We start from the raw sequence: 23,967 nt of genomic DNA on the forward strand, positions 1-23,967 counted from the left end.
CCACGCACATATGGTCACCTTATCTTTGATAAAGGAGGCAAGAATATACAAGGGAGAAAAGACAGCCTCTTCAATAAGCGGTGCTGGGAAAACTGGACAGCTACATGTAAAAGAATGAAATTAGAACACTCCCTAACACCATACACAAAAATAAACTCAAAATGGATTAAAGACCGAAATGTAAGTCCAGACAGCATAAAACTCTTAGACGAGAACATAGGCAGAACACTCTATGACATAAATCACAGCAAGATCCTTTTTGACCCACCTCCTAGAGAAATGGAAATAAAAACAAAAATAAACAAATGGGACCTAATGAAACTTAAAAGCTTTTGCACAGCAAAGGAAAGCATAAACAAGACGAAAAGACAACCTTCAGAATGGGAGAAAATATTTGCAAACGAAGCAACGGACAAAGGATTAATCTCCAAAATATACAAGCAGCCCATGCAGCTCAGTATCAAAAAAACAAACAACCCAATCCAAAAATGGGCAGAAGACCTAAACAGACATTGCTCCAAAGATATACAGATTGCCAACAAACACATGAAAAGATGATCAACATCACTAATCATTAGAGAAATGCCAATCAAAACTACAATGAGGTATCACCTCACACAGGTCAGAATGGCCATCACCAAAAAATCTACAAACAATAAATGCTGGAGAGGGTGTGGAGGAAAGGGAACCCTCTAGCACTGTTGATGAGAATGTAAATTGATACAGCCACTATGGAGAACAGTATGGAGCTTCCTTAAAGAACTAAAAATAGAACTACCATATGACCCAGCAATCCCACTACTGGGCATATATCCAGAGAAAACCATAATTCAAAAAGAGTCATGTACCACAATGTTCACTGCAGCACTATTTACAATAGGCAGGACATGGAAGCAACCTAAGTGTCCATCAACAGATGAATGGATAAAGATGTGGCACATATACACAATGGAATATTAGCCATAAAAAGAAATGAAATTGAGTAATTTGTAGTGAAGTGGATGGACCTAGAGTCTGTCATACAGAGTGAAGTAAGTCAGAAAGAGAAAAACAAATACCATATGCTAACACATATATATGGAATCTAAAAGAAAAAAAAAAAAGGTTCTGATTTACCTAGGACAGGAATAAAGACGCAGACATAGAGAATGGACTTGAGGACATGGGGAGGGGGAAGAGAGTAAGCTGGGATGAAGTGAGAGAGTGGCATGGATATATATATACTACCAAATGTAAAATAGACAGCTAGTGGGAAGCAGCCGCATAGCACAGGGAGATCAGCTCCGTGCTCTGTGACCACCTAGAGGGGTGGGATAGAGAGGGTGGGAGGGAGACACAAGAGGGAGGGGATACAGGGATATACGTATCTGTATAGCTGATTCACTTCCTTATACAGCAGAAACTAACACAACACTGTAAAGCAATTATACTCCAATAAAGATGTTAAAAAAAAAAAAAAAAAGAAGGTAGGTTTAAAACAGGCTTGGGAGAGGGCCCGAGGGCCTCCCTTGCATAACCCCATAGACGGTGTGCACCTTTCCTAGCTGCTCAGAGCACTGGCTACTACCTCTGTTCTGGAAAGCTCCACTGGGATGATAAGGGAGGAGTCACTCTATTAAAATAGAAATTAAATGAAACCAACCATCCCTTTAAAAAGACCTAGACCAGTGCTTCTCAAACTTTAATGTGCATATGAATCACCTGGGGATTTCATAAAAATGTGGATTCTGACTCAGTCCGTCTGGGGTGGGGCCTGAGGCTCTGCATTCCTCACAAGTTCCCAGCTGCTGCTGCTGGTTCACGGACCACTGGAGAACCAGGGTCTAGATGAGAACAGCGCTTTCCAAGAGAAACAGAATACATGCCACATAAGTCATCGTCAATGTCTGGCAGCCCCTGCCAGCCTCTTCTATTCCTGATGTGGAAAACTCGGTCTCTGTGCACTAGTGCCAAATCGAATCTTGGAGACAGAGTTCTGGGTGAAGTAGAAAAGAATAGCTTTATTGCTCTGCCAGGCAAAGGGGCACACAGCGGGCTCATGCCCCTCAAAACTGTGTGTCCCTAAACCGGGAGGATTTGGTGAGGAGTTTTATAGCAATGGTTCAAGGGCGGGTTGCTGATAAAGATTACGGTGTGTGCAGGGCCTGCACTCCTTTAATCTGGCCTCAGGTGGTCTTCTCCTAATGAGCTTCTCTTGGTTACTTTAATCTGGTCCCAGGTGGTCTCCTGATGAGCTTCTCGAGATTATCAAACTGTGGTCTTCTCTGGAATGAAGAATGCTAACATCTTCCATTTGTTGGGGGTTTTAGTTCTGTAAAGAGCTCAAAGATATTATGTGTATCCCTTGAGGCGAACCAGGACCCTGCCCCAAGGCTCCACTATTGTTTCTGGGCTGCTCCTCCCTTGTCTCTGCATCCCCTCCCTTCCCTGATTAGCAACTGTTTGAAAGGCTTCCTGCCCAGGAGCCCCACAGGTTCTTGCTAGGTTTCATTCCCCACCCCCAACCTCTATCCTGTACCAAGGGTCAGTGTCAGTCAGTCTCAGCCAGGAGGTAATCAGACTTGTAGCTGTACACAGACAATACCTCAAACGTAAACAAAGAGTATAATAACCCCTAAGCACCCATCTCCCAGCTTCAACACTGATCAACCATAGCCAGTCTATATCATACCCCACTCCTGTCTTGAGAAGCTTTGAAAAAAATACCAGTGCCCACCCCAGACTAGCAGGATCAGAATCTCTGTGGGTGACCCCTCCCCCAGGGGATCCCAAAACACAGTGAAGGTTGGGCAATAACATCAGAGGGAGGCAGCCCCAGGAGAACAGGTGTGGCTGGAGCAAGGCACCAAGAGCTCGCCCCAGGGGCCGACTGCACCCCCGCCTAAGCCCTCCACCCTGGGCACACCCCTTTCCACCAAACTCCTCCCCACCCAGGGCAAGGAATCAGCTGATACCCTGGGGCCTAGGTGACAACAGGTCACAAGGAAAAACAGCCAACACTAGAAGAGACAGACCAACTAGTCCAACAGCCTGAGGAGAGAAGGCAGAGTTCAAGAACAAGAACATAAAAAGAGCATGGTCAAAAGCAGAAGAGAGAGAAGAAAGGCTGGTGAAACAGGAAATAGGACAGAGGTATTGACAAACTTTAGAAACTGATACGAAAAAATAAACACATGGATGGGTCTTAATAATTTCGGGAATAATCCAGATTCTGAATTTCAGAAGAATAAAACAGACTGCACAATTTTAAAATCCAGCAGAGGAAATTCACCCCGATGAAACATTACAAGAAAAGATACCCCCATAAATGTATAACTAAATCATTTTGCTGTACACCTGAAACTAACAAAACATTGTAAATCAACTATACTCCAATATAAAATTTTTTTTAAAAAAAGAACCCCCTCCCAAAAAAGGAATGGTAAATAGAAAACATAAAATTGCATTAGTCCTAATATAATCACAATTATCATAAATGTACATGAGTTAAATTCACTAATCAGACTCTCATCCTGGGTTTAAAAAACAAGATCCTGCATCATATATCTATAATAGACATATTTAAGGCAAAAGGATATGGAAAGATTGGAAACAATGAAAGAGAAGGAGCTTTATCGGGCAAAACAGAAACTAAACACAAAGGAAAAAAACAAAAAGGAGAATAATCTAAACATCAAAACAAATAGAATTTAAGGTGAAAAACATCATAAAGGATGAAGAGTCTACATATACACCAGAAAAGGGAACAATTAATCAGGAAGATATAAAGACAATAATCATATGTGCACCTAACAATATAGCCTTAACATAACATAACAGCTGTCAAAACTATAAGAAAAAAACTAAGATACAGAAGAATTAAGTAACATGAAAAAGCTCAAAATAATATAGGGAAAAATGTATCCCCAAACAAAAAACACATTATTTTTGAGCACATGTGGAACATTCACAAAAACACACTCTGTGTAAATGCACCAAAAGTTCTCTTACATGTTCCAAGGAAGTCAGTGTCACTTTAACTATATTCTCTGACCATATGCAATAAAAACAGACATCGATAGCATAAGAAAAGTTATTAAAGAAAAATGTCAAAACTCTGAAAGATGTATGCTATTAAATAACCTTTCGGTTAAAAAGGAAATTATAATGGAAATTACAAAATAAATACAAAATTACAAAGTGAATAAAAATGAAAGCACTACAGGTCAAAATTTGTGGACCACCACTAAAGTAATACTTAGAAGAAATGTTACAGCTTTGAATATATTTATCAGAAAATGAGAAAGAAGTCAAATTAAAAGGCTGAGCCTTCAAAAAAAGAAGTTAGGAAAAGAGAGTGACCTCAAAGAGACAAGAGTGAAATAAAGGTGAGAAGTCAGCCACGTAAACAAAAAATAGAGACAAAGAGGTTAAAAAGAGCAAAAGCTGGGTTTTCTTTAAAGATTAGTAAGATGAACAAAACTCTACATGAGCCTGAAAATAAACAAGTTTTAGACAAATTCAGAACTACAGATGCAGAAAGAAAAATGAAATAGCAAGAGCCGAAAAACAGATTTACAAAAATAATGGAAATACTATGAACAATCACACAAGAATAAAACTTAAAGCCTAGATGAAATGGATACATGTCTAGAAAATTATAAAATGCCAAAATCAGTCTATGGACAGAAAACTCAGATAGACTAATAACAAAGAAAATGAAATGATAAATGCCTCCCAGCACACTCTCAGGCTCAGGCCCCACAGTTTTACAGGCGAGCCCTATCAAATTTCAGATACAGATAATCTTCATCTTATACAAATCGTTCCAAAACCATTTTAACCCATTTTATGAGACCAGCATAACCTCAATTCCAACCAGATAAGAATAAGAAAATTGTAGGCCAATTTTATTTAATAACACAGATGTGACAACTCTACATCTAATCCAACAATATTTTAAAATACAAGACAAAGAAGGGTTGATCAAAGAACGCAATGGATGCTTCAACATCAGAGCATCAATCACTGTAATTTACCACATTCATGGACTGAGGGACAAAAATCACCCAGACATGAATAGATTTAAAGGAAAAGGTCAACACCTATTTATGATGAAAGCTCTCAGAAAAGTGGAGACAATGGAGTCCTGTAGTTCCTTAACCCGATTAAAGCTGCTATCAAAAATCTCCATTACGCACATTCCCAGACTAGGAAAGAAGAGGCAAAGGCCCATCACCACTCTGCAACAGAGTCCTTGGGGTTCCAGCTGACAACACAAGTCACTTTGGTATAAGGAGTCGAAGGAATGGGACAAACGAAAGTGTCATTTTTTTGCATATGATATCCTCCCCAGAGAAATGCAACAGATTCAAGTGAACTAGTAAAACCAGTGAGAGACTCAGCAAGCTGGCCAGTTTCAAAATCAGTGAACAAAAACAGCTGTTTTCCTCCACACCACAATAACCAATCAGAAAAAAATTTAAAAATAAAAAAGTCACTGTTCGCAATACTACAGAAACTGTACAGAACTAGGAATTAACCTAATGACAAAGGCACAAAACCTTTCTGGAGAAAGATCTAAGCAGATGGAGAAATATTCTCGGTCACGGGACAACTTGAAAGTTCTTAATTCTCCCCCAGATTAATCTGTATATTTGATCCAAATCCAATATAACTCCAGCAGAACTTAAGAGGAACTTGATAGAAATGGGCACAAAAGAATAACAGACCTTGAGGAGCCGAGATATTTTGAAAGAGAAAAGCAAAGATCAAATTCACCTGATGAGAAAGTAAAACATGTATAAAGCCATGAAATTAAAACGGTGTGGCACCAGTGCAAGAAGAAACACATAGGGTACTGGAACAAAAGAACAACCCAGAAACATACCCAACATGTATATGGGGACTTGGCATACAGTGGACGTAACTTCCCAAATCACTGGGTAGGAGACTGGACCACTTGGCAGGCGGTGCTGGAAAAACTGACTATATCACATTCTACACAAAAAACCATCTCCAACTTAAAAATCTAAACGAATCTCTATGGCCATCCAAGTATGAGTATCTTTGCGATCTTGAGTGGGGAAAGATTTTCTCAAACAAGACTGAAATGAAAAATTGATAGATTTGACTTCATCAAAATTAGGTTTTTCTGTTTATTGAAGGACACTACAGACAAATCAACAAAACGAGTGACAGATTGGGAGACGATACTTACAACCATGAAAACCAACACAGGGTTAGCATGTAAACATAGAAGAAACTCTTGCAAATCAACAAAAAGACGGCAAACCATTTTAAAAAAGTAAAAAAGGATAAAATATATGACCAGACAATTTACAAAAAAGTAAATCTGAAAACCTAAACAAGTATAAAATGAGGTTTATAGAAGTAGAAAACTTACCGGTGATCAGAGAAAAATCACAACGCTGAAGTGCCACTTTAAAACCATCAGGATGGCAAAAGTCTCTAGGAAGCGCTGATGAGACTGTGGGAGAGAAGCATGGTGCAGCGCTCTGGGGAGCAATCTGGCAGTGCTCAGTGAAATTAAGAACACTTTTCACCCTGGGACTCAGCAATCCTACTCCTGGGCATCCGTTAGGAGACACGTGTAAGGATGCCCGAGGCCACCGAAGGGGGCCATCCCCAGGGAAATGGACATGTGAGCTAGAGTGGTGCTAGGGACTGAATGGTGTGTCCCCCCAAATTCATATGTTGAAGCCCTAGCCCTCGATGTGATGGTGTTTGGAGGTGGGGCCTTTGGGAGGTTTAGGTGAGGTCATGAGGGTGGAGTCCCCATGATGGGATTAGTGTCCTTATGAAAAGACTCACTCTCTCTCAAGACCCTTCATCATGTTGAGGACAGAGCAAGAAGATGGCTGTCTGCAAGCTAGGGAGAGGGCTGTCCCCAGGAACTGAATCTGCAGGCACCTTGATCTTGGGCTTCCCAGCCTCCAGAACTGTGAGGAATAAATGTCTGCTACTTAACCCACCCCCACTCCTGTGTATGGTATTTTGTTCTAGCAGCCTGAGCTGACTAAGACAAGTGGACTCTTAAGGTGGAATCCGATGTAGCTCTCATGAATGATGAAATTTATGGGGGGTAACATGGACAGATCTCAAAAACAGTGAGAAGTGAAAGGGAAGGAGAGAAAGATTTATAGCACGATGCCACGCTTATGAATTATAACTACTTATACATACAAAACAGGCCACACACTTTACAAGAATACATCCATATAGAGGCATATTAAAGACGTTAGAATGAGGAGAGGAGGGGACTAGAAATGGGGATAGAGCAGAAAGGAGAAAAAAATTAGTAAGATGAATCATGATGTGCTGTGAACTGAGAAGTGATTACTGCAACTCGTGTGGGGGGAGACACACGTGTGTGTACACATGCACACACAAGACACACACACACACACACACACACACATGCCCTGAAGGCAGGCAGAAAATAGGGATTTGATCTTTCCTGCCCATAGTACAGAAATGAGAGCGTTAAAGTTCTTACAACTTGACTTAAGGATTTCAATCTTTGACATAAAACAACTGGCAAGATGTCCCTAAGCTTTCAGAATTATAGTGAACTGGGTTGATAGCAGCCCCTCATTTCTATTCCAAGGGGGTAAGATGATATACCTGTCTGGGTTGACAGACCACAGAGATACACATACATCTTCTACTTGAAGAAGATTTGGTATTTTGCTGTAACTTATGGAACCTGTCAATTTCATTCACAATTTACACCAGCTTCTAACTGTACTTATATTAACCATTCTAAATGCTCAGTGCTTTATCGGCTGGATCTAAAGTACTGAAGGACATCTGGCTTGGCAAATGGGATTCTGCTTGCTATCAGAAAAGAGAGCTTCAAGCGCTCACTTTCTTCTCACACCCTCAGGTCTGCCTTCAGCCAGGACCAGCGCATCTCAGAAACATGACTTGCATGTCCACACCCAGCCAAAGCCGTCAGGAGAAGCTTCCTGTGGTCTGGACTTCAGCTATAATGCTCGTTTGGCATCACAGAGAGCTGGGGGAGGGCAGCTGCAGGAGCAAGGGCCCAGGTTCCTGCCACCTCCCTGCTCCACGTCCTCTGTGGTTGCCTGTCATCCTGGGCTTCCCCCTTTGGTGCTAAGATGATGGCGGCAGGCCTGGGCAGCCTCTTCTCCCACAGGCGTGTTCACAGGCAGAAAATGAAGTGAAATGCCCATCACACTTGGCCAGGGGAGAGGCCCCTTGCTGGTGAGAAAGGAGGGAAGGCGGGGAGGGGAGAGATGGGGGGAGGGGGGCGGCCAACAGTGTGTGCTCTCATTCAAACTGCTCCCAGCCTCTCCACAATCCATCTGCACATAACAGTGATCCCAAAGGTGGGGGGGTGGGGGGTGGGGGGGGAATCCCCATCAGTAAGGCACCCGAGAAGGAGTCAAGAGGAAGACCAGAGCAGAACAGAACAGAGTTAAGATGGAACAGCAGTCTGGGCCTTAAAATGAGCGCCCCCCCCCAGAGAAAACAGGAGTTACACAGAAGAAGCCACAAAGTAACAGACTCAAAAAGTTAAACACAGAGTCACCACCTACCACCCAGCAATTCCACTCTTAAGTATATACCTAAGAAAACTGAAAACCTATGGTCACATAAACACTTACACAGAGATGTTCACAGCAGCCTTCTTCACACTAGCCCCAAAGTGGAAACAATCCAAATGCCCATCAATTTATGAAAGAATAAACAAGAAGCTGTATATCCACACCATGGGATATCATTCAGCCATAAAAAGGGATGAAGTGGTGATACCTGCTACAACATGGATGAACCAGCAGAACATCACAGTGAGTGAAAGAAGCCAGACACGAAAGGCCACATACATATTGTATGATTCCGTTTATACGTGAAATATCCAGAATAGACAAACCCATAGAGACAGGAAGTAGATTAAAGGTTACATAGAGCTTGGGGGGCGTGGGGCAGGTGGGGAGTGACTGCTGACAGGTACGGGGTCCTCGATGGGGTGTTGGAAACGTTCTGGAATTAGACTGTGGTGATGGTCGCACCACACTGTGAACATACCAAAAAATAACGAATTGTATACTTTAAAAAGGTTAAAATGGTGAGTTTTATATGAATTTTATCTTAAAACGTAACAGAGCAGAGGTATCAGGCATCGTGTCAAGGGAGCTGCCCTGTGCACCAGGACAGCACGCAGCGTGTTCAACAGGCAAAAGTCTTCCGAGCACGCGCTGCGCCATCACGCTCCCTCTCCGAAGTGTGAAACTAACTCTCCCTTAAAGAACAGAAATCCGTAAGACACTTAGGTGCCCTCACGGCCTAACCCAAAACTCCGCCTCAGCTTGCGCTTCTGACACAGCCCCTTGGCCAGCACGATCCCAAGGGGAAATGCTGGAAAACTCACAGACGAGCATCAAGAAAACCTCCCTAGTTTCAGATGTAAGAATCAGCTTTTGAAAAGATGCCTTGAGCCTCTCAAATTAACAGGCCACCGGACACTGGATGCCACCCGTGGGCACCACTGCTGAAAGTCCATTCCAAGAAGCTTCCCTGGAGGACAGCGGGATGGCAGGAGTGTCTGGAGACTGAGGCTGTGCGGGTAGGGGCGGAAGGCCCACCATGGCGCCCTCGAGCGAACATGCACCCCCCAGCCCAGTTCTGGGAAGGGCTGCCATTCCCCATCAGCGGGAGATGGGAGTGCCCAGCTTCAGGGGCAACGGTCGATCGGGGTACAGATTTCTCAGCAAGACCCCCTCCTCCTAACACAAAATAAAACCACCACCACATGCAAAGAGGAAGCCCGCAAACACAAAGCTCCATCGTGGGGTCTGAGGCAGTTTACTGGTCCCAGAGCCCCGCACATTGGCCACCTGGGAATACTTCCCACAGTGACATTTTTAAACCTAGCTTCCACCCCACCCCCCTCTTTCACCCCAAGGTGGTTCTTGTACCTTTTCCTTTCTCCCTAAACCATCCTGCCTGTTCTTCAGGCCGTGTTCACACTGACTTAAGTGCGACCTCCCTCCAATATCGCAGAGTAAGTAGAGGAATCCCGCAGTAGTGCCCTGCTCCTCCCCTCCGGCCTCCCCCAGACTTGCTTTCCTAGCTCTTTGACCTGAAAACAGGTTTGCACACCTCACAGGTCCTGGAGCTGCCCCTGGTGGGGTGGGACAGAGGCACCGGGCAGCCCCAAAGGCAGCCGCACCCCTGGTGACAGAGAGTGGCCATCCTAATAGCTGGCAGACAGGAACCCACCAGCAGGACGTACCTGACTTGCCACCAGGTATCACATTATAATTAGTCATTGTAATTGAAGCCGAACGTAATTAATTACAAATTGAAGTGTTCAAGTTTAATTCCATTAAAATTACACCATGAAACTAGGGAATTACAAAGGATTACCGACAAAAAGCAAATAGGGATGAATAAAAGAAACGCGGGCTGACTCCATGCATGTCTGGGTCACACCCAACGCTCAAGTAGGGCGGACGGCACCCCACCTGCTTTTAATCAACCTCTGGAGCCCGGCCCAGCCCAGCGGCCGTGTGCACGGGCCACCTATGGAAGGGCCAGCACCAGGCACCAGGTGACACAGGCTTGCTGGCCGCTCAGCATCTACCGGAACCTGAAGACCACTCCTTCCTCCAGGCGCTGCTCCCAGCCCCTCCCCCAGCCCCAGTCTCCTCAGCTGACGCCTCTCCCCCAGGCAGCCTGTCCAAATGCCACTCACTCGGCCCATCTCTGCCACGCCACCACGACCCCAGCAGCCTCCCTGGACACGCCAGGACCCGGGCGCCTCCTCCTCCCTCGGCCACCAGCACTCAGCCTGGCATCTTCTCTCCTGGCCCAGTCCCTCTCCGCCTCTTACTGGACTAGGACGTCCTACCCTCCCAGCTCCATCCCTCACCACCCCTCCCCCTCACACTCTGATCAGCCTGTCCTAAGGAGCTTCTGGAAGAATCCTCCTAAAAACAAATCTGAGAGCTGAATTGGCCCTCTCGCATTTAAAAGCAGCATCTCTCAGGGCCCTCAGAACACAGAACTGACTCAGCAGGGCTTTGCACAGAGGCTGTCTGGGCCCAGGCCCTGGGCACGTACTTGCACTCTGTACTGTACTTATTCCTCCTGTGTTTACTTTCTGTCTCCCCTGCTAGATCGTAAGTTCCCTGAGGGCAGGGACGTTCTGCTGCTCTGGTCACTAGAAGGCTGTGCTAGAATAGCGCCTAGCTCACAGGGGAGGTCAGTGGAGCACGATGTCCCAGGCCCATCTTTCCAGGCCCCCGTCCTGCCCTCCGCACGCATCAGACACCCCCAGCCCCTAACCCGACGCCTGCGGATGCCCTGTGTGTCCTGCAGTTCTGACCAGCGGGGCCGCGGGCTCATTCCTCTTGGTACCCCAGGGGCTGGAACAGGATCCAGTGCGGACATTGGGCACCACGGACACCCGCTCAATAAGTGAAAGAATGAATGAGAGGCCCCAATAGTCTACGAAAAAGAATGAGTCATTCCAAAAACAAACAAAACTGCAAACCACCTCACTCAAACATGCTGCATTATTTCTGAGACCAGCGCACCCTTGCGCATATTTTCTTACTAAATGTACAACTTCATTACAAAACAAGCCGCATCATCTCCAAAAAATCAGGCATGCAAAATAATCATCTGAATTCAGAGTAGCCTAAACACTCAGCTTTTCCATGAGGACTCCTTGAGGAAAATAAGGCGTGTCATCTTATCAGGCTTTTTATCAAGGGATGGATGTCCACCTGAAGACCCCTTACAGAGCCGGCCTCCTACTGAACACACCCCAGCACCGCCTTCACGTGCAACTGGGAGCAAAACCCTGTGTGGTTGATGCTTTTCGGGTGATAGGAGTGGATTTGAATCCAGTATCACTACAGTGGCTAAAGCAACTAGATTCCCAGGGGCTGAGGGGGGCGGTTTCGTCTTGGCTGTCACGAGGTTAAAGGCAAATATTAGCATCTAACGGCGAATTGCTCCCCAGCACCAGCATCAGGCCTCACGCTCCACAGCCCGGTGCTCATGGCAGAACTGCCCGCTGGACAGTGCCTGGCCTCTCCTGAGCCAGCTCCCTCCCTCCCTCCCTCCCTCCTTCCCTCCCTCCGGCCCAGGCCCCACCATCAGGCCTCTCTCCTGCCTTCCACTTCCCCAAAACCCTTCCCACAAATTTGCTCTGTGCACAGATGGGGCGTTGAGGACAGCAGGTGACACAAGGAGGGTTATGTTCACCCCAATGCTGTAACTGTACCCCAACTATCAAGATAAAGTTTGCTAACGGGAGTGCTCACTGCCTGGGGAAGGATTATCTCTCAGATAATTCTCTTTGGAGCTCTATTGCTGGGAGCTGACTCTGAAGTCTCAGGGCAGGGGAGGCTCTAGAAAATGTCTCGGATCCAGCGAGGCCTCGGCCAGAAGGTGTCTGTCCACCGGTCACCCAAGTACCTTCATGTGCACCTCAGAGACTCTATGCAATCCCCAGCTGTTCACATTAAGTGACTCACCCACCCCCAAGCTCATCCTGGGCAGCTTGTGGACCGGGGACCCCTTCTGCTCCCCCTGTCGCCTCATCACGACGACCCCGCTTCAAGGGAGAGCTCCTCTCAGGGACAGCAGGGGTGGCAGGGAAAGTGTGGACGGGACAGAGGCAGCCCCAGGCATCCACATTTTCCTCGTGGCTTCTCACCTTCCAGCCGGATCCTAGCTCCTCCACGGGACTGTGGTGTGGACGACAGGAAAGAAATCAACAGCCTAAACCAGATCCTGCCCAGGGTCAATACTCAGGAAATGAGAGGTGATACTATATATATATATATATATATATATATATATATATATATATATGTATAGCATAAAAAAATTTTTTTTAAATCATCTGTCTTGTCACTAGTGGACATAAAACCAGCTACAATATGAGGAATCCAATCCTTTCCTTCTCTTCTCTGCCTTTTCCTGAAGCATCACTGCAATCCCAGCTCCAGAAATGGGGAAGTTAAGACACAAGGTGGGAGGGGGGGGACCAGATTAATTCTTCAGCCCTCCCCACCGCAAATGATGCCAAACTCTCAAGCACCAACCAAAACGCAAACAAATCCTCCACAGGCTTCAAACCCAGGGTTTCAACCCATCTTGGAGACTTCAACATCAAAACCTCTCCACTGCACTTCACCCCTCCTTTTTCCCAGGGCTCAGCCCCTGAATTCCCGCCAGTCCCCCCCAAACCCACAAAGCCCAACAAAGGAACATGTCTTCTTCCACTGCCTGGGGGGGCTCCTATTCCTCCTCCCCATCCCTCTGGACACCAGGCCCTGCCCCCCTCATCAGCCCCCCAGGCTGGACCCCAGGGACGGTGGCTCCTCTCAGCACCCCCCCTTGGTGAGGTCCTGGCAGCCCTCACTTCCCCAAATCCATGCAAATGCTGATGCAGCCAGACACTGACGTCACCCCTACAAAAATACCCTAGGTACTTTCTTTGTAAATGAAGAAGCAGAGAAAGCACGCAGGCTATGAAGGCCACTGCTGTGAAACGAGCTGCTCGGGAGCCTTTGCCCAGGCCCATGGGACAGCTTCTGGGGGCCGAGCACTCCTGAGACATTTCTCCAGCGCTGACCCCCAAGCCTTCGTGTTTCTTGCTACTCGCATTCTCTTGCATTGGTGGAGTCCTGACCGTTGCAGTACCAACTTTCCCCATTCATATGGGGAAGTTTCCTCCCATTCAGGCTGTGAGCAGAGTCAGAGAATAAATCTCTGTCAAAGAATTGTTCTGCCCGATTCTATTTTTAAAAACGTGAATTTTTTGTGTTATGTGCCACAAATACAATTATGTGTATTTTAACCAACGTATATGTCACTTCGCCAAGAAGGAGTTCAATAAATGGGAATAAAAAAAGAAATACATGTTCTATCAGTGTGTATCTATCAGTAGCTTTCAAAACACAGCCATTCTAATATACCCTGCCTACCTTTCACAATCCTAAGAAGAATTCCGTTTGCTTTCTTAAATTAACTAGCTGAGTGAGTCCCAAATCAGAAATACACAGGACTGCTCCCTAAAAGAAGCCCGCAGTTCTCGTGCAGCAGGACTCACTGGGTGCCAAGAATTGTGGTGGGTGCCACAGCAGAGGGCAGAGTGAACAGCAGGCGCACAGCAACGTAAGGAGCGTGCCTGGGAAGCTAAGTGGGTGCTATGTGGGGTCCATCAGAAACAGCAAAGGAGACAGCCAGAGCTCAGTAACCACCGGCCACCTCCCAACTGTTCTACTGGAACACCCTCTCCCATGCTTCCCCAGGTGCACAGAACTCGGCTCAAGCTTTACCAGCCTCTGGGCGCTTTCCCTGCCCACCCCACCCGGATCTGGACGCCCATCCTCTGCAGCCCTCCACCATTCCACGCACATGCTCCGTGACAGCCGCCTCCCAGCCACCCGGCGCACCTCTGCCCGTACCAGGCTGCCCACTCTTCCAGCGGGGAGCCGCGGCTCTCTCACCCTGCATCACAGTGCCTGGCACACAGGGGCTCCCTTGGCGTTGGTTAAAATGAAGAAGAAGTGCATAAACTAGGCTGGAGACTCAGATGTGCAGAGAGAGGAGGAGTTGTTTCCCCAATGGAGCATGGATCTGGGATCCTTCTAAGTGGGGAAAAGGTTTAGGCGGGGTGGAGACAACCGTCAGGAACTCTGCCTCCTAAGGAACGTGGTCGCCATTCTGCGCCAACGTGAGCCACTGTGGGTCTTTAAGGAGAGGAATGACGTGATGAAATCAATGATTTGGGAAGATTCACCTAGCAGCCACATACATAATGGATTGCGACCTGTTTCAGACAGACAATTTTCAAACAAGTAAAGGCTACTCTCTCAGCTCTTGTAGTTAGGAAGATTTGGCTCTCACACACAAGCGGCCTTCAAAACTAACTGTGCGCGCACGCGCGCGCACACACACACAAGATTTATTAAAGTATCAGCGTGTCTTAAAATGACAGCATAATTACATACCAACACAGAGCAACGTAAAACAATCACCACAAACCACTTCTGACTCCTCCTGACAATGACATTCAACCATAACTGGCAATATCTTTCCTCTTCCGATCCCCTATCAATGCTGACAAATTGGGGTGCCAGGGTTGAGGAACCATGGGGGGAAGGGCATGTGTCCCTCCCCTTCCCCCAACCCCCGGGGACGGTCGGCTCCAGGTGACAACTTCCTGCCTGCGTCATGCTGCTCTCCAAGATAAGTGCTCGCCAGGCCCTGGCCACCTCACTGGTCCTCTGCGCTTGCCCCTGAGGTCCCTGGCAGACCAGGTCCCCTGGACAGGGCACTTTGGCAGCAGCCTGGGCTTCCTGTCTGGCTCCTGGGTCCCACACATGCCCGTGCAGCAGAAGCATGACTCCAAGCCTGACCCGTCTCCTACTTGGCTGAACGGTGACAGCCAAGTGACAGCACACTGTGTTACGTAAACGAGGAGCTGAGGTACTAGTGAAATGAAGCAATGCCAGTAAACTGAGGTTTCTACACTGGTTGACATGAATGCTCTGGTTCTCACAGCTTTCTGTTTCAAAAACGTACAACTTACAACACCTCTTCCTGTATGAACGGGAAGGGAAGGTGGAATTTTATTTGCAGGTCTACGTATTTTAGTTGTAACTTCTACATGGTGATGACCCCAAATCTTTTCCCCTTTAAAAGGTTTGTGTCCTATGGGCAGCTGGGTAGAGTAGAACAATGTGAAACAAAGAATTCACTGTACACACAACTGCATGGGTTCAAGTTCTAGGGCAACTATCATGGTGAAAAACAGAAAATAAAGGACGTGTTTCACCATTGTCTGCCACACCTTTCACAATGAAGCAAAAATGGTGACAGGAGCAACAGAATGTTCTTATTTTCAGGGTAAGGAGAAAAAAAATCTTTTCCAAACCTAATCAAAAAATTGAATGTACAATTCCCTCCAGCAAGAATTTTATTTTTAATTTTCATTTACATAGTATCTTTCTTCCAAGAATCTCAAAATAATGGAGCTCCACAAATACTTAAAAAAAAAAAAAAAAGTTGTCACAACGAAGGAGGGGACAGGCTTGGCAGGGCGGGAGCTCAGAGAGGGCAAGCAGGGTGAGAGCAGGCACTCGGGGCTGGCAGCACCCAGGCTGAGGGCGGCTCCGAAGCAGCCCTTCCTTTGCCAGCAGCTCACGGGCCTTGCTTCTATTTGCATCTTCCGGCTCTTCAAGACAAGGATTTACCTTTGGTGTCACTTACTAGCTTTAAATCAAATTATTTTGACCTAAACAGCAATTTCTCCTCTAAAAATCGAAGGGAAGGTGGCAATAAACCAAAGACCCTTGCAGGTCCAAAATAACAACTGAACCAAGATGCCTAAAATGAGTTCATATTCTTTTTGGCCATCAAAATATAAAACTATGTTAGAAAATAAAATGTTCACAATTTATTAGGGGAAAAGACCCAGTGTTTAAGAAAGACCGTCTTGCTTTTTGGGGGAAACTGGAAAATTGGAAAGAAGCTTTTGAGCTGCTTGGGTTGTTTTTTTGTTTTTTACAGCTGGGTGGACAGGATCTGAACGTCTTACATTTAGCAAAAAGCTGTCAACACCCAAATAAAATTTTAATGACAGTAAGAATGGCATTCTATTTCTCACAATTTCGCAATGTTCACTTAAGAAAGAGCTAATTTGTCAATTTGTTTTTCCCTTAACCAAACTCAAGACACCTCACAACTATGCAAAACTTTTTAAAAAAAGGTTAACTGCTTTAACTTATTAGATAAACACAGTCAAAGAGAAAGATGTCTAAGAAAACGGCCCCATGCTGGTCTACTCAGGGTAATGCTAAGAAAGGCAAGCTTCAGAGAGAGCTCCGGTAACTTCTTCCGACATTAACTTCATAAATCACAGTCAAAAGCATCCAGGATTTCAATTGTCAGCTGACTGAGTCGGCCACAAGCAAGACTGGGTAGGCCCTGCTGTGGCCTCTTGTGTTTTATAAAAGGTGTGGATCACACAGTTGGTGTTCCCAGCTTCACAAGTGCCTCAAAGAAGGAAGCAGAATCTAGTCAGTTGCATGTGCGCCTCCCACCTATTCTTCCAGTGGCTCTGCGGTGTTGGGTAAATTCTTGGAAGGACTGAACACTCCCAGCCCTACTCCTTTCCGGTCACCTGTCCCATGGTGTTCCTGAGGATGGGGTGGGGGGAAACCTCTGCGAAGGGATCCTACCAATCATACATTTGAAGAACTTCCCGGGCTGCCCCAGGCCCAGGGCTCTAATAAACACAAAACTTCTGCCGACTGACTGCCGGGGGCCTCCTGCATAAGGAAAGGCCTTCAGATTCAAATGAAGAAACTGACAACATTTATTTTGTGCACTAACATCATCCTATCAGAATTTAATTACAGCAAGAATTAGAATTATTTTTATTAGAGAGTTGTTTACTTTTCAAAGGAAAGGTTCTTGATGGGGTTTGCAACAAATTAGATGTCTTTCAGAAAGAGCTGTTCGCCTTCATTGTGTTTTTTAACTATGTCACATTATGTGAACAGGGTAGCACACAGACTTAAGTCACAGGTGCATTATCCCAGGTGCTTAGCCCAGGTGCTTCAAAGCGGCTTCAAGCCATGGTACAAATGAAGGCTATGCCACAGGTACCCCCCCTCAATCCCAGGTAAGTCCCTGCAGGAACACCTCCTGGCCAGCCAAAGACCATTCTCCTCTACCAGCGTTCTCAGAGGAGAGCTGAAAAGCAGGACTGATTACAGCTCAGCAAATCCAAGACTGTGAGAAGCGACGGCTCTACACAAATCAGCACCTCAACACCAACCGAAACTTGGTTCTTAAACGTAAAGCAAAACCAAGGCTATTAGCTGGCTTTGAAAAGTAGAATAGGAGAAATGACTGAGATAATTCAGAGGGCCCCACCATGAACATTTTATTGAAATATCCTCCTAACCTGGTTTTTTGTTTGGTTTGGTTTGGTTACTATTTAAGGTTACATCTCTAAATGTACTTAGGGAAAGTAATCTCTTTCTAATTTGAAATGTTTATCAGGGTATAAGAAAAGGTACCCAAATGCTCATGTCAACAAATGTTTATTAAATCAGAAATCACAAATTTCTTTGCTATATTAGTTATATAATACAGATATTAAATCGCTCGTCTAATTATACCATTAAAGTTCCCCTTTCACTCCGTGATCCACACATGCACATTCTCTTGGGCGTCCAAGCACACACAGGTAACCGGGCCCTAGAACGCCCAGCACAGCTGAACAGCCAGGTAAACAGCAGTGGGGCACAGGGAGAGGTCACGGAGCCCCATTTCAAACAGCTTCGACAAAATGAATGGCCATAAGTAAGAAGTGTCTCTGGGCTTTGCTATAATAAGATTCAAACACAGGATTCCAAGAATTCCACCTGTTTCCAATTAGATACCAGAACTGCTTGAGTGTTTAAACTACATTCACTTGCTACTTATACAAAACAATTCTTCCGGGTTTTCTGAACATTTTAAGTATGTTAAAATAAGATTAAGGGTCTGGTTTAGACAATCAGAGGCAGGGGAATTTCAGCTGAAACCAAAACTATCTCTCTGCAGCCATAATGCAGAGCTTCAGACAAAACAATAGGATGAAATACACGAATTTCTATCTTTGACAATTACTTGTAAAAATCAGAACTTTCATAGGGAAAGCTACTATATATATATAATGTATGTATAATACATTAATTTTAAATAGGTTTTTAAATAATTTCTAAAAATATACGATCCTGTATATTTAATGTTTATAGTAACTTTTAGTCGGCATTTATGTCAGTCCATCACATATACCTGTCTTTTAAATATGTGACACTTACATGAGGCCAAACGTGTGACCTGAAAAAAACGGAAGCACAGGTGGGAATCTGGCCTAGCTCTGCAGGATTTTTCACACGATGAATTTCTTTTTAAAAATGTACAAGTTTTCCTCTAACAAATTTGTCCTTCCTTCCTTTCACTGCGGATGTTCCTTGTGCTTTTATAAATGAGCTGAAAGGCACATGGATTTTCTACTTGGAGCCCTGTTTTCTCTCCTAAGACACAGAATGTGAGCACAGCCTCAGGAGCAGTTTAGACTGCTGACTGCTCCGGGTAGACTCGGAGTGGAGGGTCTCAAGGCACAGCCTGGTGCTTCTGCACAGGGACCCCCCCCCCCTGCTCCACACCACCTCCCCCCCCACCCCCCCGCCGCGCGTGAACCCTAGTGGGTTCGTTTGAATTGCATACAACAGGGCAGAGAACTTCTTCAACAGCCACGAAAGGTCTTGGGCTCCATCAGCTCACCAGACGGTACTTTTAATTTTAAGGTTAGCTCAGTGGATTAGGAGAGAGTCATTCCTCAGGGGACCAGCAATCTGTCCGTTTCATGTCACTAACTACTGGCAGGAGATGGGTGAAATTGGGGAAGCAGGAGAAGAGGGCCTCTAGACCCAACTGCCTCAGGAGGTGCTGCGAAACTCAACCCCTTCACTGACTTACACCTTTCAAAAAAAAAAAAAGCCAAAACAAAAACCCCCAAAAAACCCTACACATAGTTTTGTATAGAAGAAAAAGAAAAACTTTAATCAACTGATAATGACCCCCTTCCCACACTCAATCTCAAAGACAACGATATTAAGAGAACCAAGAAAACAAAGACAGCAGCTGTGTGGAACCCCTCCATTTGTTTACTCATTATTTTATAAAGGTCCTAGATGAGATACATATTTTAATCAAAATAATATACTTCCTAGAGGGAAGAGTTCTGGAGGGCTGGTAACATACACATTTCCTTAACAGGAGAAAACAAAATAAAAGCAACCAGAAAATGGACTTGCAGCAAAAATGAAATTGTTTTCTTATTTTGAAAAAGAGGAAAACATTTAAAGGTTACTTTTACAGAGGTTCCTTAAAGGGAAAGACTAGTCACCACGTAGGAATAATGAACGCCCTAAAGGGAAGCCAGGCACTGGCAAAAAGCTACCGTAACATACAGAGTTACATGAGCTCATTTTAGAAAGTGTCCTCTTTCCAAACGTGTATTTAAAAGGCAAATTTATACAATAGTGGTTTTCTTATTAAAAAAAAAAAAATCCTGGTTTTTACAAGTCTAGGATAGGATAAAAACTTGTCCAACTAGTCTTAACAAGGCCAGAGCACTGAAATTCCCATACCAACAAGACTTTGGGACTAAAAAGGAAACAAAATAGAGCTCAGTCTTCAGAAACTCTCTTCCTGGGCACTCACTGCACAGCCCAAGGCAGCTTCAAGTCAGACGGAGCAGAGGGCCCAGAGCTCAGCCCAGGCTCCTCGCATTGTTGCCAGGGGCACAATTGCCTCAACTCACCTGGACCCTCTGAGACCCAGCCTCTTTACCCTCAGGTAGCAATACCACAACCCTCGCTGGGCTCTGCAGGCAACCCGATCTCGGTGTAAGGGGTTCTGGAAAGATGAGAAGAGTCTGAAACTAATGAATTCTCTCTTCTCAAACTGCAGTCCCACTGGCTCACTTACTGTCTATGGGAATAGAGGTGACGCTAAACTAGATATCAATTCAAAAGGCCTCTTCAGGGCCCAGAGAAAAGAACTACTTTAGCATTCTGGAACTTGGGCGTTCCACAGGCAGCTGAAGGTTTTCAAACAGGCAATAGGAAATCATCGAAGGCCAAGTCCTTATCTATCACCAAAAGCCAATGGCTGCTCAGTAAAAAAAAAACGATGCTCAAAGAATTTTTAAAATTCCAGATCAGCATCTGAAAGTGCATTCACATGAACTGACAGGGAAACTTTTCAGTAAAGTTACACAGTTAACCATGCTACACTGAAGAAGTAGCTAATCACCAAGGGGGGGGGGGCCGGGGTCAAAGAGTTCATATAATAACTCCCTAGAAACCAAATCCACCTCCCAGGCAGTTTTGCCAGGATGCTTAAAGAAGAAACCGCATTGGTGTTAAGCTAGAATGTCACATTTTAGGAAGACAAGAAAAAAAAAATTAAGGTTTGTCTCCTAAAACTCCACAACGGGTTTTACGGTAAGCTCAGGAATTAAATTATGGTAAAAGGGAGCTATTTTTACTAAAACAGGGTAGACCAATTTATCAAAAATGCCATTCAGCTGTGTTCATTACATTCAGGAATCTAATTTACACAATAGACACTTTGGAGTAATCTATTTTAGTCAATAAACACGAACTCCTTTAAGTTTTAATCTTATCGGAAATACATATTTCACATAGTCTTCTTGCTAGTTAAGTGAGAAATCTGAAAAAATTTCATAACGACTATGAGTCTGCTTTACCGCTCTTACGTAGGCAAGAGCAGAAAACAAGCACACACAAAGTTGTCAGACTCCGTTTATATACATTTTAATCCAATCCGCTTCATTTCATACAAGCCCGCATCTGGAGTTCATTTGTTTTCCTCCTAAAAGTACTGTAGGTCACTATCACCAGTCCTCCGGGTTAGGAAAGTTCGGCCAAGTTTACCTTCAAACACACCTTAGAGTTGGGAGCAACAGCCGTCCCCCAGGGACGCCGAGGGCCCACCCCCCCCAGCCCCGGAGCGCCAGGCCGCCCAGGGTCCCTCTAAGCCACAGACACCCCACCCCCAACCCCACCGCCAGCGCTCGCGGAGCTGCTGGCCCACACGCCGCTCACCTTCAACTTGGCTCCGGCTACGCACAACATCCACCTGGCAGAGTCCCGGAGCCGTCCAGGCGCCGCGAGCGCGGAACTGGCAGGTCCCGGGCAGACCCCGAGGGCGCGCCGCTCCCCTGGGTGGGGGTTGGCAGGCAGGAACACGCCCCCTGGGCACGGCTGCGGCTCGGCCGCCGGATGTGGAGCCCCAGCACGATGCCCCCTCGGCGCCCGGGGCTCGGCGCGTGGACCACGGCCCAGCACACCACAGTCCAGCGAGGCCCCCGGGGCTTTGCTTTCGAGAACCCGATCGGAGTAGGCATTTCGAAGCGGACCCGCCGCGCGGTCCATTGCCCCCCGCGGACCCTGCTGCGAGGACAGGGCCTCGGAGGAGAGGGTCAGAGAGTAGCGGGGGGAGGGGTGTTTACTGGGGTCCGCGGGAGCCCCTAGGCGCGGGGAGAGGGCTGCCCAGACAGGCGCCGGGGAGCAAGCACCCCCGGCCCGGACAGACCGCGCGCCCGGGCGCAGAGCCGGGCCTGCGTTCGGGGAAAGTTGCAGTCCTCCTCCGGCGCCCGTACCCGCGCCCCCGGGACACCCGACACTCGGGCTCCGCGTGCGCGGCGCCCGCCGCCCCCAGCAAGTTTCCCCAAGCGCCCCTACCGGGGTCCCCGGCCGCGGAGGGGCCGGTTCCGCGCCGCTCCTGCAGGCACACAAAAGAGCGGGGCGGCTGCGGGGTCTGCGGGTGGCCCCCGGGCACCCGCCCGGACGTAAACAAACCCCGGGGTCCGCGCTGGGCGCCCCACGCCTGGCGGGGAAGCGGCGGCGCGGTCCCCGCCCGCTGACAGCCGGGGGCCGCGGCCGGGGCCCGGGCCGGCCGGGGAGCGCGGACGCCCGCCCGGCCACCCGCCCGCCTGGCCGGAGCCGGGCCGCGCCGCCGCCGCCGCCGCCGGTGGCCGCTCTGACCCTCCCCCGAGCCGGCGGCACCACAGCGCCACCAGCCCCAGCTCCGCCGCGCCGGCGGCAGTGGCGGCGGCGGCTCCTCCTGGAGAGGCAGGCGCTTCACCCCCACAGCAACTCCCCACAAACTTTCCCCGGGAATACGGCGGGCCGGGGGCGCGGGGCGCGCGGCCGGGTGCCGCCGCCGGGCCGCAGCCCCCTCCCGGCGCAGCGCCCGCCGCCGCCGCCCGCCGCCCGCTCCCCGCTCGCGCGCGCACCCCGCGGACCGCCGGGGCCGCCCCCTCCCCGGTCCCGCGGCGGCGGCGGCGGCGGTGGCGGCGCAGGGCCGGGGGGGCGCCCGGGGTGGGGGCCGACACCGGGGGCAGCGGTGGCGGCGGCGGCTCCCGGCGCCATCTTGGGCTGATCGATGAATTGAACAAAGAGGATCAATTTCTGATCAAGCGAGTTATCAATGGGGGCCGGGGAGCGAGAGGGACTTATCCCCGACTCGGCCCCGCTTTCCCCGGCACCCCCCTCCTCCCCTCCGCCGCGGCCCCCCGGCGGCCGGGCAGCCCGGGGCCCCGGGGGAGGCCGCGACCGCCCGCAGCCCCCACCCCCGGGCGAGAGGCCGAGCGAGGAGAAGCCTGACCTGCAGCTGCTGTAAATCAAAGCGCTTCCAATATTGAAACATCGATCCCACATTGGCCGCCATCTTGAGACATATTGAGACGGAGTGAGAGGCTGATAGAGAGGGGGCTGGAGTTCAGGAGCCGCCAGGAGGCAGCAGGCGGGCGGCGCCAAAACCCGGCCTGGAGCCGGCCGCCGCCGCCGCCACGGAGGACGCGGACTCCTCCTCACGGCGCCGCCGCAGCCACGGCGAGCCCGAGCCGGAGCCGGAGTCGGAGCCCGAGGGCGCGGCGGCGGCCGCCGGGCCTCGCGTGCGCGGCCCCTGCCCCCTCCCCCCCGCGCCCGCCGCCAGGCCCGCGACCCCCGCCCCTCCCGAGCCCCCGGCCCCTGCGGGCGGCGGCCGCCTCCCCGGCCCCGAGGGGGCGCTGGAGGGCGACGGGAGGGGCGCTCCGGGCCCCCGCAGGAGGCCCCGGGCCCGGCTCACCTGGGGCGGTTTTCGAGCGCCGGGGGGTCGCGGTCTCGGGCGGCGACGCAGCCTAGCCCCTTCTGGGCCCTCTGTTGGGAGCGGGCGGCCGTTTGGGGAGGGCACCGGCCCCGCGCCGCTTTCACTCGCCCTCCGGCAGGGCGCCGAGCGCGCGGAGCCGCCGCGACCACCTGCCCGAGCCCCGACCCCGCGTGGACCTGGCCCACGGCTGCGGCGCTTGTGCGAGGCGCTCTGGCGGTCGGCTGCCGCACACCC

General features: G+C 48.5%; 1 protein-coding gene across 6 annotated transcripts in view; it reads right to left on the minus strand.

Moving 5' to 3' along the window:
- CUX1 (cut like homeobox 1) overlaps positions 1–23,467 on the minus strand; it is a 377,925-nt gene extending 354,458 nt beyond the window's left edge. For 3 of the 6 annotated variants that reach the window (XM_061209656.1, XM_061209654.1, XM_061209653.1), the window contains exon 1: positions 21,687–22,479. In XM_061209656.1, the coding sequence (XP_061065639.1) occupies positions 21,687–22,016 (330 nt within the window). In that variant the 5' untranslated portion in view covers positions 22,017–22,479. Of the gene's footprint in view, positions 1–21,686; positions 22,480–23,250 lie in introns of those variants that run through there. The other 3 variants (XM_061209658.1, XM_061209657.1, XM_061209655.1) reach the window with 3 other exon arrangements.
- Positions 23,468–23,967: the final 500 nt, after the last annotated feature.

Source organism: Eubalaena glacialis, chromosome 13, assembly GCF_028564815.1.
Source record: "Eubalaena glacialis isolate mEubGla1 chromosome 13, mEubGla1.1.hap2.+ XY, whole genome shotgun sequence".
Lineage (NCBI taxonomy): Eukaryota > Metazoa > Chordata > Mammalia > Artiodactyla > Balaenidae > Eubalaena > Eubalaena glacialis.